Source organism: Pleurodeles waltl, chromosome 4_2 (genome assembly GCF_031143425.1).
Source record: "Pleurodeles waltl isolate 20211129_DDA chromosome 4_2, aPleWal1.hap1.20221129, whole genome shotgun sequence".
Classification (NCBI taxonomy): domain Eukaryota; kingdom Metazoa; phylum Chordata; class Amphibia; order Caudata; family Salamandridae; genus Pleurodeles; species Pleurodeles waltl.
This window is the reverse complement of record NC_090443.1, coordinates 1,034,432,557-1,034,447,771: the sequence shown is the minus strand read 5'-3', so window position 1 is coordinate 1,034,447,771 and position 15,215 is coordinate 1,034,432,557. Positions and strand designations below refer to the sequence as shown.

Below are 15,215 nucleotides of genomic sequence, written 5' to 3'. Positions count from 1 at the left end.
TTTAGTACTAAGCTCAGCGGGGAATGGATTGAACAAAGTGCCCTTAACTCATACGTGGGCTCAAGGAGAAGCAAACTGGTCCTAATGTATTAGAGAAAAAAAGGGCCCATTACTTTGGTGAAGAAAATTCGAACTCATTGAATCAAATGACTTTTCCATCAAAGCCAGAACTCTGGGCCATGGGATCTCATGGGCTAAGACCAGATGCAGGTGTGTCAGGCATTGCCGTTTTCTGTATCCCAGCGCAAATCTACATTGATCCTTGTGAACAAAGGTGGTCACCACATTGAGCAACCTTTTGTGCAGTAATTAATTTGGTCAGACTTTTGCCTTCACTGTCAGTAATTGCTATGGGATGATAATCATTGGTCGTGGGGTTTCCCATATTTAACAATACAGAGACATATGCTTTGCTGAGATCACTTAGAAGGTAACCTATGTGGCTGTCCTCTTCAAAAGGGCTAACAGATGCAGAGCCAGTAGGGAGGCGTGTCTGTTATAGAACTCGGAGGGGAAACATTTGGGACCTGGGGTCTTGTCTGAGAAAATCTCTCTGATTATCTCCTTGACATCCTATAACATCCAGGGCAGGTCAAGACCCTCTCAGAGTGTTACGGGGGAGGAGGGGAGGGTTTATTTGATCTTTAGTTATAGGTTGATCTGCTTTGGCCGTCGATAGAGCCGAACTGCATATACACACTTTTAGTAGTCTTCAAATTGAGCTGGATTGCTGGAGAGTCAGACATGCTGACCCTGGTGGTCTACCCTGGATGTCTTGTTACTATTGGCAAGCCAGTACAATAACTTGCCTGATGTGTTATGTGATTCATAAAAACACTGCTGCAGGGCTATTCAAGCATTTTGGTCTGCATCCTGAAAAATCCTTTTTTTTATTTTTCATTTCTTTTTAATACTCTTGTTGCCTCAAACTGATGGGAGGGTCGTGACTAGATGGTTCGCTGTGGTAATCTTTATAGCAGTGTGACCTTTCTGTCTTGTTCCCTAGCATGCCTGTGGAGAAATGCCACTGCCCTATCCTGGATCTCCGTCCTTAGTGCCTTCCATATTGTGGCAGCTGCCCTGATTGAGCTCAAGTTGACTTTAAAGTAGAAGGTAGCCTTGAAGCACCAAAATGCAGGCAAATTGTTGTCTTGTTGCCACCAGACATTCAAGTGCTATTCCTCATGGCTCCCTCCCTTAGCTTGGTATAGGTCAGCTCTTTTGGAGAATGGTCTGAGAGGCCTCACTTGGGGAGATACGCTCTGGCTGCCAGATCTGCAACTAGAAGAAACAGTAGCCCAATCAGTAGAATGAAGGATGGGGTGAAAGGTAGAATATGTATGTTTTTCTCCTTGTTTTCAAGATAGCCAGGCCTCGCTCAGTCCCATTGAGGTCACCCAGCTAGTGGTGTGACCGATCTACGATTCCCTCCAGAAGTGAGGCCTGTCATGTCCAGCATCCTGTCCATACCTGCATTGAAATCTGCCCCTATGACTGTCATACCTGGTGCGGTTTCTGCCACCAGCAAGGTGTCACATCTGTAGAGTGCATACATTCGAACAAAAATGCCCAGATCTGGCCCGCAAGTGACTCATATACTAGCAAGTATCTTCTCAGTCTGTTGGTGCATATCCTGACCACGTAAAGGGGCAGGCCATATGCAGTAAAATCACTACCCCTTTGGATCCTATCCTGAACCCTTAAAGGATCACCCAAGAGTACCAGTTTCGACCCAAGAAAACCCACGTGGTGCCCAAAACATGTGTTTCCTGCAACATCAACATTCGCGGGAGAGTGCCACTTTGGAAAGTGATGGCCAACGCCCTCCTTCATTCTGCTAAAGCTTTTAATGTTCCATGATAATACCCAATGTTACATGGGTTTTCCAGCCTAGGTTATGGAGGCTCTGGGGTGGGAAATTGTAAAAAGCCTACAATTTGCACTGTCTGTCTAGCCGAACCGTAAAATGCCCTAAACATAAAAAAAAAACTGCTCTTAGCTATACTGTACCCTACTACTCTGTCCCAAAAGCACCAGTAACCCTGAAGCACTCCCACCTTTAACTATAAGTGAGGAATCTATCCTTAGTAATGATCCAGTGGTTAACAAAGCCCCATTTGTACCTTTTCAATTGAATCTTAATAAACTATTGTGGTTGACCCCTAAAGGTCACCTCCCTGCGAGGTTTACATAGGTATCAGTTTAACAGTATTCATTATCAGAGACATATGATAGAAACATTGATCACACTATCAGATCTGGGCACTGGGAGCTGCATCTTAGAAGCATTGCCTACCACTGTTGCAATTTTCTTTACAATTGCTGTTGCCACTGAAGGAGCTTGTTTCCACTCCCTCTCTAAACTCTCCTCTCCCCATCTCCCTGTGCCACCAGCTTCTGTGGGCTTGACAGTTTTTTAGAGGGGAGCCATGAGTGGTTGGCCAGTGTTGTGTGTGGCCTTGTTCCCATGTTGATAACCTTCCTTTCTTCAACCTAGTCCCATGCACCTCTGTGTGTCAAAGAACAAATATTTGCCTCTGTGGATGACCTTCAGTTGACCAATTAAAGCAGCATGTCTGTATTTTCATTGACTTTAGTTTCTATTTGACTGGCAAGAAGGCTCTACGTTGTTGCTGGATTAGCAATGTGTAGTCCTGAAAAAATTATGATTTTGGAAGAGTTGTCTAGCTGGTCCATCTTGTGGTGGGCTGTATACAGCATGGTGTTACGGTCCACGGGCACCCTGTCGATCAAGCGCTTGGACCGAGATGGTCAGCGTGTTGTCTTCTCAATCATAAAGGAGGATGTAAATGTTCATTACGGACTGAGAAATAAAACTAGTCTGGCAGGAACTTTCAGGTTGGAGGTCTTCGGCCCCTTTCAGATTGCCCACAGAATATATTACTCATGCAGAGTCTACCGTCTGCATCTTCAGCTTTTCTTTCCATGTGCGTGTTGGTTACTTGTGGGCTTGTTACATCTATCCAAAGAGTCTAGACAATAATTTTTGCTTCTTTGATACGCCTCAGCCTCTCTGACTCTATCCACCATATTCCTCCGATCTTGACGGATAAGTGAGACTTCTATCCCCCTTCTTGTTCTTTTTAACCTCCAAGGTAACACTGGGGTTTCAGATGACTTATAAGATTCCTGTAGTTGAGGCTGCTCCCACTTCATTCCACCAGGGTTCAGTTTTCTTCCTGTTCACATTTTGTAAGACTTCCCTCAACAAGAGCTTTGCAAATGTATCGTTTTTTTTTTTTTCTGCTCGGGTGCCTTGTCATTTATCTTTTCAAAGTGTAATGCTGTAGATGGGTCAGATCACTGCTGATCAGTGGGCTGCAGGCTCACAGCTGGGGGAGGGGGGGGTCTGGCTGCACCGAAAGTGCACTGAGTGCCGTTGCGGGTACCTGACGCAAGGCTTTCCTGCATTTGGGCTGAAACTAACCGTTGTGAGCTCCAGGGATTCCCTTGTTTAAGGGGTCTCTCACTGTCACTTGCCATGACTCACCACAGCAGTCTTTATGCTGTTGTCTGCTGTTTATCAGCTCCTATTCTGTTGCTCCAGGTGAGGTGGATTGTCGCTGCCACCAAAAAGCGTGTCCACAGACTGGCCTCTTCCCTTCTTTAGGGCACATTTAGGAGGGCGGGAGGGGGCACGGCCTTGATTGACGCTCTTACTCTACCAGTTGGTTTACCCACACACAGAAAGGCTGCCACTGGAATGGGGAAGTCTGTCTGTCTGTCCATATGGGCCCGCTCATTACTTTGCTGTCCTCTGCCTCTGTTCGGTATATCGTGAAACATCACTCTATCCTCGTTGGTTGTTAAATTTGACAGGTCACTGCATTCCTACGTGTGGGCTCTAGAGACAGTGCTCCAAGTGTATTGTTTGTGCAGCTCATCTTTTGTCTGCTGAATTGCCTTTGATTCTGGGGGACGGGCACGTTAGTGTCTTCGGAGTCCCACCATTCTGCTTGCTGGGACGTTCCTGACCTCATTTTGTCTGGAAGGCACTGCTCTCCATTCCAGAGGCTGCCCACAGGCGTCCCACTTCAACAGCGCTCTATCTTACCTCGCTGCAATCACTGCAGCCTTATGATTCTCCTTGTCCCTTTCACTCCTGGCTCTGGGTAATTCCCCTGTCACTGACCTGATGATCCGCAGTCTTCTTGAACTATTGCGGCCGCTTCTGGGAAAATAGCACACTCCTTGGGTCCGCAGGGCTCAGCGCTCTACCTTGCCCTCAGGCATACCTGCAACTTTGGCTACTCCTGATGCCTGTTTGCCTGCCCTGTGCCTGGGCTCATCTGGCTTGGTAAGGCCCTCTCTCCCTCACGAGACCCAGCTGGCTCCCAAGCCCCAGTTTCCACATGGGATCGGGGGGAGGGGGTGTTTGGGATAGCGAAGGACCTCATACTGCAACATTCAGGCACTGGACTCTGAGCTCTTCCAGGTTACTACTGCAATCTTAGGAGCCTAGGCCACTCCCCTAACTATCAATCTAAGTGATATTTATTTTTGTATATTTTTGCCTAAACCCTATCTTAAAACTTAACTCATGCCCTAATCTTTAACCTAGCTTTTAAAACTAGCCTAATCTTTACATCACCCAAACCTTATCCTCAAACATTACTCCAATTTTAACTCCAACGCTCACCCATAATCGTATATAATTCTTACCCTGAAATACCCCTCTTCTTGCTATAACCATCACCATCTTCCGAACCAAATCTTGACCCTTACCTTAACCATGAATCCAGTCTAACCCTAATGTTTACACTTTTCTTTAAAATTGATCTTCAAATTTCGGACGGTCAACCACCCCTCACACCAGAGAACCCTTAAGTGATCATTTTTGGATATGGGGGAGTTGCGGGATAGCAGATACTGGGCAAGGGAGCCTTGTGCAGAAAACAGTGCCACTAGGTATGAAAGAGGGCTCCAAATAACCCTGAAAATCCCTCTCCTGCACTCTCTGGATACTTTTGCACTTTAGGGAGATCAGGTTACCCATACCATGTTGGAAATCCTGTAGATGAGTACATTTTGAAAAGGGATACCCAAACAACATGCTTTGGTTGAACTAATAAATATGTTTTGAGCTGCCAACCGTGTAGAACAATGGTCAAAAATATGCTTATTATTCCGGGGGACCAGTGATTTTTGTTTTTTACATGGCAGCGTAGCAGCATTAAAAAATTGTCATACTATTGCTTTACAGCTGTTATCCTAAGGTGAACCTAAACTTGACAGTTTCTTTCTTTATATCGTCGACTCGAACATTTAACGTATGCCTGAATCTGAATTTAATCCTCATCTTAACATTATCCTCAACAGTATCAGAATTTTTATGATTTTTTGTAACTGATTTCTATTTCTCTGATTTTGTTTATCAATTAAATGTTTTAATTAAAAGGATTCTCTTTGAAATGTATTGTGATGAAAGGACGAGATACCTCACATAACGAATTGACATAAGGCCTCATTTATTCAATTCTCATTTACTTTTGACAGCCTCGTGAGTCCCACCATTGGATTCACTGGATTTATTTTAATTCCCTTACTGTAAATGTGACCCGGTCAGTAACATGGTTGAACCATTCGGTTCCCGCAGTGCAAAGCCGGGCATTGTGAAATCACTTTTGCCAGCTGCTCAGCTACTCGAGCCTTGTTCAGTTAGGATCCTGTTGGATTAGCATTTTCATCCTTTGGTGCTACACAGTAACTTTGACTTCTGCAATGCCATCTAGTTTAGTGCCAGAATTTGATCCAGGTAGCTCAGGCGTAGGACATCTACTATGGAAAATCGATGGCAGAAGCCTCCATAATGGCTCTCTTGTGATATTCCCTAATAGAAGAACCCTGATGTACCTTAACCTACCATTTCTAACTCGCTTCTAGATGCCCCACAAGCTCAGAAATCCAGCTTATTTTTAACAGCATGATATGCAGAAATCCCCTGGCACCAGGAGGCACGCATGCCGTTTTACCACCAATCTCTATGCCTCTTACTCTCTGCCAAACAGCCATGCGGTCCCAGATATCTCATTCACTTAATGCTAGGTTAGTAACGTCCGTCTCTTCTCTTCAACATATGTCTGCAAGTGACCCACTGACTCAAATAAAAAGTGCCACCACATGCAGCATCCGACATAACCAGTCACCTTGCATGCCCTGCTAATCCTGGCGCTCCCAAGATCAGTGCTGTTGGCAACACCAGAGTATTTTATTGAGCATCCGAGATATAGAGGGATACATTTCCCCTTTATATAACTTTTCCCAATGTTTCCTTATTTGCAGAAGATAATGGAAAGGAGATTGGAACCAAACGTTTATCAATCAGCTGGATTACATTCAGTAACTTGTGATCAAAGCTCGAGTGTGTCCTTAACACATCCTTGTTAAGATGAACCTCAGTGTACAACTCAGATGCATGTAACCTTAAAGCACAAGAAGACATCTGTCTGAAGTAAAAGCAACCGGAGAAGTATGTTAAAGCAGTGGTTCCCAACCTGTGGTCCGGGGACCCCTGGGGGTCTGCGAGAGCCTAGAAAATTAAAAAATATTGACAAATTAGGTCCCCAGCTTCCAGTAATGACTCAGGCGGGGGTACCCGGATTCCCATGATGATTCAGTGGGGGTCCCTGTGTTCCATTAATGTTAAAGTGGGGGTCCACAGAAATCAAAAGGTTGGGAACCACTGTGTTAAAGGTAGCCAAGGACTTCTAGACTTAGTCCGTAAGTCTGATCAAGGCCATAGTGGACTCTAGTACATTTCACTAGAGCACGCTATACACCACTGATAGTCCTATTACTTGAATTCTAATGGACGTTACATCATTTTCCTCGCCATAGAGCTCTACCTGTAGAAAACAGATGTCAGTCATGGGCCTGTGTTTGTGGTGCTTGGGCTCAGGACGCGATTCCAAGTTGTGAGACGTTTGTCCTCTGAAGGCGATCCGGGACTGATAAGCAAAGGTGTACATTGCCGAACACAAATAAATGTCACAGGCCTAGTGTAAGTCCAACTCCAAGTTGTGAATGCGGACTTGCTCCAGAGGAAACTTTGCGGTTGAAGTCCTCCAGTGAGCCAGTAGCAACAGCGCAGCAAATGGACACATTTAAAGAGGACACACTGCAGATATTTGACTTTCTTCTGCCTCTCTCTGACGCGCCTTCAGGCCCCAAGTATCTGCAGGGTGCTCAATCATTTTTACTGCTGGTGGGTCATTCCTTTTCACCGTCTGATCTCCCTTGGACCCATTACACTATTATCTGTTCTGAATCGTTACTGACTGAATTTAGCCATCCAACGCCCCCCCCCCCAATCCTCTACTCTATTTTTGTTGACTGCTCTGGAGGAGAACCCAGTGCTGGTTCCGATGTCTGATCCATAACAAACTGTGGCCCAATCCTGACTAATGTCTTTGCTACAAATTTACTAAAGCCCAGCCAGTTGCCATACAGACTAATTCTGATCCTTTGCCTCTTAGGGTGGACATGCATCAGAAGCTCCATTATCTTTTTGGTTCAGATTCTGACCAAAGCTTACCATCACTCAGAGATGATGATGATGATGGAGGTTGGGATGATTTGCACTTAGTTTTTGATGATCATTTTTAGATGGACTTAGAGGAAGCCAGTGGGTTTGATACTTACTCTGATACAGGGTTGAACATGCTATTTGGACCTCCAACGGAAGTGGGTGCATAATTGGAAATGGTAATATGATGAACAGCTATGGTCTTAGACCTCATCTGTCCTCTGTTGACAAATGCCTGAAAGAAATCTTACAGCCTGGGCCAGCCCTTAATCCCTTTCTTTAAGGCCCTCACTGACATCTTAAAGGGGCTCTTGGTAGAAGCTCTGTTCTTCGCCAGTAGGCAGACGTCAGACATGCACTGAAGGACCCGGATTTTCTTGAACTAAAAGTGGAAATATACCCATTGCAGCGTTATTATTGTTTTTTAATTATTACAATAGGCAAAAAATAAATATGGATAAAAACAGATAAAATGAGCAAAAAATAAACCTGGATAAATGGAGATGGATGTGTCAAAAAATAAATCCCATGAAACCAGGGCCTCTTTTTATGACCTAACTGGTGCCCCCGTGTACCCTGCTTCCTTTGTGTTTTTTTTTTGTTGTGCTTTCACCAGCATTGGTCTGTAATTCTGTAGTGCTTTCCAGGCAGAGAAATGTCTAGAAGAGAGAAGTAGACCATATGAAGTCCTCGTTCCTGTCCCAGCTATAACTGTATGACCTCTGAAAGGAGGAAACGGCTGCAGTAGGCCTGTGGATGGTTCTTGATGACCTTGCTGAGTGGAGAGCACACTCCGTGGTTCTCTAAACTGAAGTGTCCCAACCAGATGTTGGTTACCCGGAGGATCTTTTCATCATAAACACTTCGCCCATTGAATTAATTTGAAAGGGAACCATGTTGTTCGGATGTTGGATTTTAGTCTGAAGGGATCTGCCATTTTTGTCTGTCAGCAGGGTTAGCTTCACCCAATGAGTGGTCGAGAGCTGCTCTCAAAGACCATTCATGCAAGGATAAATAAATCCTACACGAAGTGTTTTTTTTATGTTGGTCACACCTCTGTCACATTTTCCGACATTTAACTTTACTTGTCCGTATGCTTACTGAGGGTATAACACTGAGGTGGATTTGATTTTGAGGGTTCTTTACTGAACTTCAGGCTTCTACTAAGACCTAGAGTAACCCTTGACTTTACTATACTCTAAAAGTGCAATGACCAAAATTACTAATTTATTTATCAAGTTGTCAGCAGCAGTCTAGGTGGACCTTGTGTATATATATAAAAATCCAGACAATATACTGCCCAGGACCTAATGATATTTACTGAAACCCAAAGAAAACACCTTGCCCCATCTCATTAATGTTGTACGTTCTTTGCTCATGACTGATAGGGCAAAAGGACATAAGGAGTACCGGAATAATCACAGCAAATACATGAATTTATTCCTCACCCCGTCTTTAACTTAATTCTCTCCTCACTTCATGTCATTTGTTTCCCTTTTTGTTCTTTCGATCCTTTGTACTGTGGTTTGTCTGTTTCTTCTTCTAGGTTTCCTTTTCCGAAAGCCTCAGTATCGCTTGTTCCTCTCTGTCTACCCTGTGTCTATTGGTCTTCTCTCTCTTCTTGCATTGTTTATAATTTTCTTCTTTACATCTGCAGGATGCCACACTCCAACTTCAGCGTGAACGACGTGAAGATGTTTGTGGGTAAGTTCTGTCCCTAGATTGTTTTAATTTCTCTTGGATTCACAGATTTCCTTCTGCGGTCTGCCACTGCTAGGGAGGAAGGTGCGAGTGTATTTAGTGCTTCACCAGAGAAAACCCAGTCTCTGAAAGCGCTGACTAGTTTGCAGGGCGAAGAATGCAGTGATGAAAATGGATTTTTACAGACCCATCTGAAACTGTTCTAGAGAGGTGGGCGCACTCTGCAAAAACAAAAAACAAAATAACGGTGGCGGCAGTGTTAAAAATAAAACATCTTTGTCAGATTGACAGTCAACTCCTTTTACCATCTAATGCCTGTTTATGGGGAGCGATCAGATTAGATAGGAACTTAGGGTCAGTCTAGGAGAGGCTGCTAAAGTCCAGAGATGAACCCAGTAACCATTTAGGTTCTCTGAAGCTTCCCAAGCTCCTCTCAGGAAGACAGAGATGCATGTTGTTGCAAAATCGAGACAAGCTCCTGTCATTCTTTTAAAATACATTACCCATCTAATCTGTTTAAATCTGGGTAGGAAAAAAGTGAAATATAAGGGCGAGTTAGTACCCTGAAACAGTCTTTACTGCCCTTTACCATTGCAACCTTAAGAGGACTAAAAACGTATCTTTTTTTGTTAAAAAAATAAAGCACTCTGCTTAGAATATTTATTGATTAATTTAATGTTTTGTGTGTCTCCAGAAGGTTATGCAACCATAAACTGACTGTCTCTCCTTACTTTAATGCCTTACCCATGGTATTTACTTACAGCAGTGAGACGGTTATGTTCCAGTCTCCGGATAATAACCTAACTCTTGTTGATCTTAATTTATAAACACTTCTCTGTGCTGGGAAGTAGTTGCCAACCCCCCTCCACAACCTGCTTTATGTAGTATCAACTCTTCTGATGGTCAGTCTCCTATCTTACATCTGTATCTTCTCAGCACAGGCTCTTGCAGCCCATTTTTATCTTCCACGCACCCATTGTTCATGTCACCTTCCTATTCTTACTTAACTATTCGCCCATTACCCCCCGTCTCTATGTATGTCTCTGTTCTAACTGCTCCCCTTGCCTTTTTGCCTCTGCAAGTTAAACTTAGCTACCCTGTTCCTCTGCTCGTCTCACATAGTACATCTTAGAGTAACTTTGATGATGCTAGGCGGAAGTCATCCTTTTTATTCTCCGCCATCCTCCTGTGTAATCTACCAGACATCCTCCAGACTTATTTCTTAAATTCCCCCTCCCCATTTCTATTGCATATTCCTCCGCAGGCCCCTGATTGCGGCATTTTCTTTGTACCCTACTTCCTCAATTGCTTTCTCCCTCATCTCATTGTATTTTGCTTGTACCTAGTCGGCCAAGAACACACCTTCCTCTTTGCTGAAACCTAAAAGTTCTCCTTGTGGGACTGCTGCTGATGCTAATCGATCAGTAGGCCAGGAAAGTTGTACTGGGAAATCTAATCCTATTATGAACCACATTGTAGTTTCTAGAACAGAAGGTCCACATGAGCCAAGAAGACACTCTACAATTCCACTCATCTCTGAGTAGAGGTTTAGTTGTATCCATATGTTTCTAAAGGTGAACTTTTCACTAAGTCATCAACAACCTTATCGCCCTTACATCCCAATACATAGTATTATACATATATAAAATAGTCTCAAATTACGCACAAAACATGGTTTACTCAGTCTGTCTGGGGCTTGTCCTTCGAAATGAACCTCATGACCAGTATGGTGACTCATGGTACAATTTTCACACACTTTGTCTAGTCTTTAATCTTTTTTTTGTTTTCGGTCAGTAAATTTCAACCTTTTTAGGCACCCAATAGGGTGAATGTTACCCCACTGCCTCAAACATGATGTACGTAATCTGTGCCTGCTTCTCCCATTATTTCAGATGTCACTTCTTTTTCTTGGTTAGTAATTTTTACTGAATTTTTAAAACGTAGAAGAATCTGTCCTTCACAGACTTGAACATTGATTCTGCAACATTCACAATTCCTGCCACCGGCGCAGCTGCATAAATTCTTTAGTGGTAAGACTCCCATTTTGGCCTCTTCTATGGAAAGCTATATCACCCTCTTATTGCTTACACCTCTAACAGAGGTAGGAAGTTGCGATTCCTGCCTTTGCTAGAGTATAGGATGACCAGTGTCATCTGTGTACTGGTTTGTAGTACCCCAGTTTCAGCCTGGCTTCTCTAATGTGTTTATCATGAGTGTGGAGGAGCTCTGAGTCTAATCAAGCACCCGGCTTTAAAGTTGGGTAGTAGCAGTTTTGAGTAAGCGTCATCTATGAAGGTGTTATATATTCCGATTGCCCCAGACCATAAGGTACTGAAAACATGCAGATGTCTAAAAAGTGGTCGTACAGGGGTCTGGTGCTGTGTAGGTAATGTATTGCCTATTTTTCTAGGAGTACGTCATGTCATGATCATAGGAGGCATGAACCTTGTCTAATGTCAGTAGCCTTCCTTCAGTCAGTAATATGCCCTTACGTCTAAATGTTGGTGATACAGGTTCCCGTTTTCAGTTTGAATCTCGTCATTACCCCATGAAGGGGCTTCTACATGTAATGCGTGATGAGCATGAGTGGGGCGGTGTGCATTTCACCAGACCATGCGTGTAGTACCGGGAGGGACTGAGTGATGCAATTTCTGTCCTTAGAGTATTGTGTATTAATGCCTCCCCTTGCTGCCTAAGATTTTGTTCTTGATATGTACCCATCATGTGTCTCAGTGGGGCCGGCTGAAAAGAGATTCAGTATAGCTCTAAGTCAGTGGGGGCTAGTTCGGAAGAGATCCAATATAGGTCTAAGTCAGAGGTAGGGAGGGGGTCATTTGACGAGATCCAATATAGCTCTAAATTGAGTACTTGTAATCCCCCATTTTCCATGGTTGCTTGCATTTTTTTTTTTTTTTTTTTCCATTTTTAGTCTGGTCTCTTTTTCCTCCACACATGAAGAGTTTTGTCATGTTCATCAGTTCTCAGTGTCTTGGGTATTACTACGGGAAACCTTCTGAATATATAATTACTTGGGGTGAAACATTCATCTTGATGATTTGTGATCTTCTCTAGTGGGACAACTTCAGGGCTGCCCATCTGGGCATGTCTTCTGTAGTTTTGGTATTAAAGGTATCAGGTTGTCTTCTACTGCTCTTTCCAGTCCAGTATTTTCCAGGAGTCCTGGGTATTTGAGATTGGATACCTCCCACTGAAACAGATGACGCCCTAATTCGGCTGCCATTGTTGTTTGAGTCAGACAGGGCTTCACGCTTGCGCCAGTTAATACAGTATATAGAAGAGTTGGAGATTAGCGGACTGAAATGTGAAATGTGTGATGGAGCATTCTGGATTGGATAGTGTCAGTAGTTTGTCCTCTACATACGGCAGTGCTTTCACCTCTGCTGCCATGGTGCTAATTCCTTTAATTCCTGAGTGTTGTCTAATCTAAAGGTTCTCAGAGTTTTTTGAAGGCCAAGATGGACAGCAGTGGGGACAGGGTACACACTTGCTATGTTCCTCTGCAAATTTGGATTGGTAGAGGGTTGTGACCATTACAAGTTTCAACCGCAGTAGTGTCCTTGTAAAACTATTTAGCTTTGGAAGGAAACAATGACCCATGCGCTCTAGTTTCCTAAATGGGTACCCACCTGGTCAAAAGCCTTTTCAGCAACGAGTGAAAACGCTTTTTTATCATTCTTGTTGTGTACTTGGCAATAGGTGTGGTCAACAATTCGGAGGTGGGCAGCTGAGGAGCAGTGTGGTACAAAGCTAAGATGGTCTGAGAGGGAATCTGTTTCAATCGGTTAGCAAATTACTCCACTGAGATCTTAGTCTTTGTTCAGTAAGGATAATGGCCTGCGGCTTTCACATTTATTTGGTGGGGGGAAGGGAGAATCTTTGTCCTGTTTAAGGATTGCCACTATTCTTGCTTTAGGCACTTCAGTTGGGGGAGATGTATAATCCTGGATTGCATTAAGCATTAGGCATAAGAGGGAGATCAAGTGTTTATTTTGTAAAGCTAGACTCACAAGACATCTGTTCCAGAGTATCAGAGAATAGGAGGCCATCTATGACTTTTCAGATTTTCTTCCTCTGTAATGGCTTAGATTAGTCAGGTCGCAGCATCTGGTGATGTGTTGCATTTATTTATTTTAGAGAGGAATTTCTCATCCTCATCCTCATCCTCGTCCTGGGTGTCGAGATGTTCTGGGACACTAACGCCTGCCTCTTCTGACGTACGTTTAATGTGGATTTCCCATTTGTGGATATAGTTAACTGTTCAGCCACCAAATCACCCCTGAAAACAGATCTCCACAAAAATTCACATTTGCCAAGGAACGTTGTATAACGCAACCCTTTTCAGATCCAAGTAGAACCCTTGGGCCTACCGGTCATGAAAACTGCAAAATATCCACTGCTTGTCTTTTAGGCAAAGGTGTACTAGCAGTGGTGAAATCAATTGTAAATTGTGGGCATTGCTGTCAATGATAACCTTAGTCTGTCTGCTCTCACTGGAGCCATGGTTCAGTAACACCTCTCATAATTCCCGGACTACTCGGTTCTGCACTGCGATTGAAAAGGCAGGTCTGGTGGCGGGGTTGCTGTAATTTAAAAGAAAGCAGTCTAGTGCAAAATAGAAACTTCCGACATATACTTCTCTTTCCGGTGTATGATTTTAGAAATCATACTCCTACATGCTTAATACATCAGACGTCATATGATCATACATCTGCCTGGTTAAAAACATGGAGTTTACTTAATTTTTCTTGTAGATTTTAACCTCCAACAAGATGACTTCTCTGACAGCAGTAAATCTGTTCCCTTCATTTCTTTTGGGTAGTGAGCTTGTTCAAAACTCCTTTAAGCTTAGTCACATCAGAGGTTCTAACTTAGACCTTACGTTTGATGGCTGACATGCTTTCCGCTGAAGAAACAATTCTTGTAGACTGACGGGTCATTTCCTACTCCGGTTATCATTGGTTCACACACATAAATATAAACTTTTATACAAATCAGGAAAGAATCAGTGTGGTTTGGGAAACAAAAAAAATCTGTCAGCTGTTTGCCCCAATAACATTTTTAATGCTTTCACTTCCAGATACAGCAAATGTATGTCTAAAGATCTTGATCAAAAAATGTCCTTACTGAACAAAAGGAAAATACCTAAACCCTCTGCCCATTGGTTAACTAAACATCTCTTTGAGGAAAGGAAATAATTAAGAGCGCTGGACAGCAAAAAAACAGTTGCTCCCCTTTTCTAATTTTGAGCTCTTCAAGGCAACCAAAAGAATTTGTAGGAAAACCATTTTTATTACCAAGGGTTTCCTCATTAAAACCTTTATTAATTCTACCAAGAACCACAAAAACCCTTTGTAGTTAGAGCAGGAGCAAGTTTCCTTCCTCATTTAAAATCCAGTTTCTCTCAGCTAAATCTGAACTGTTTGAAAAGTTACTTGATCAATGGTTCAGTGCTTTGACAATTCATCGCTCCACCCTCCACAGTACAGGAAGAATCTGCACTTTACTAGTATATCCAATTTTAACTGGCTCCATTTTGATCTAGTTTGCAAGGGTGATCTTTTAAATACCATTACTAAAATTAAACCATTGAAGCTTTTCACTGATCTGGTTCCCGGGAATATATATTAGCAAGGACCTGGTTTACAAGCTTATGCCACAATAGTGAATTTGTAAGTTGGACGAGGAGTGTTCCTTGACTGTCTCAGTCTGCCAAGCCGGTCTCCTTCTGAAGTAGCCTGATGCGGGAAAAACATTTTCTCTTGTCTACTTTTTCCTGCTAAAGCTTGCTAAAGTGATTGAACGTTGTGTTGTAGCACAATATACTTAGCATGTCTCTCGCAACAATCTTTTTTGATGAGTTTAATTTGGGCTTGAGACAGATAACCCTGAATTTGCCTTGCTTATGGATATTAATAAAGTTGTCCTCACATTGTTTCATGTCTTTTGA

General features: G+C 43.1%; 1 protein-coding gene across 3 annotated transcripts in view; it reads left to right on the top strand.

The window, feature by feature from the left end:
* KDM2A (lysine demethylase 2A) overlaps positions 1 to 15,215 on the top strand; it is a 448,889-nt gene that overhangs the window by 76,419 nt on the left and 357,255 nt on the right. For all 3 annotated transcript variants that reach the window (XM_069232944.1, XM_069232943.1, XM_069232945.1), the window contains one exon: positions 9,204 to 9,250. In XM_069232944.1, the coding sequence (XP_069089045.1) occupies positions 9,204 to 9,250 (47 nt within the window). The remainder of the gene's footprint in view (positions 1 to 9,203; positions 9,251 to 15,215) is intronic.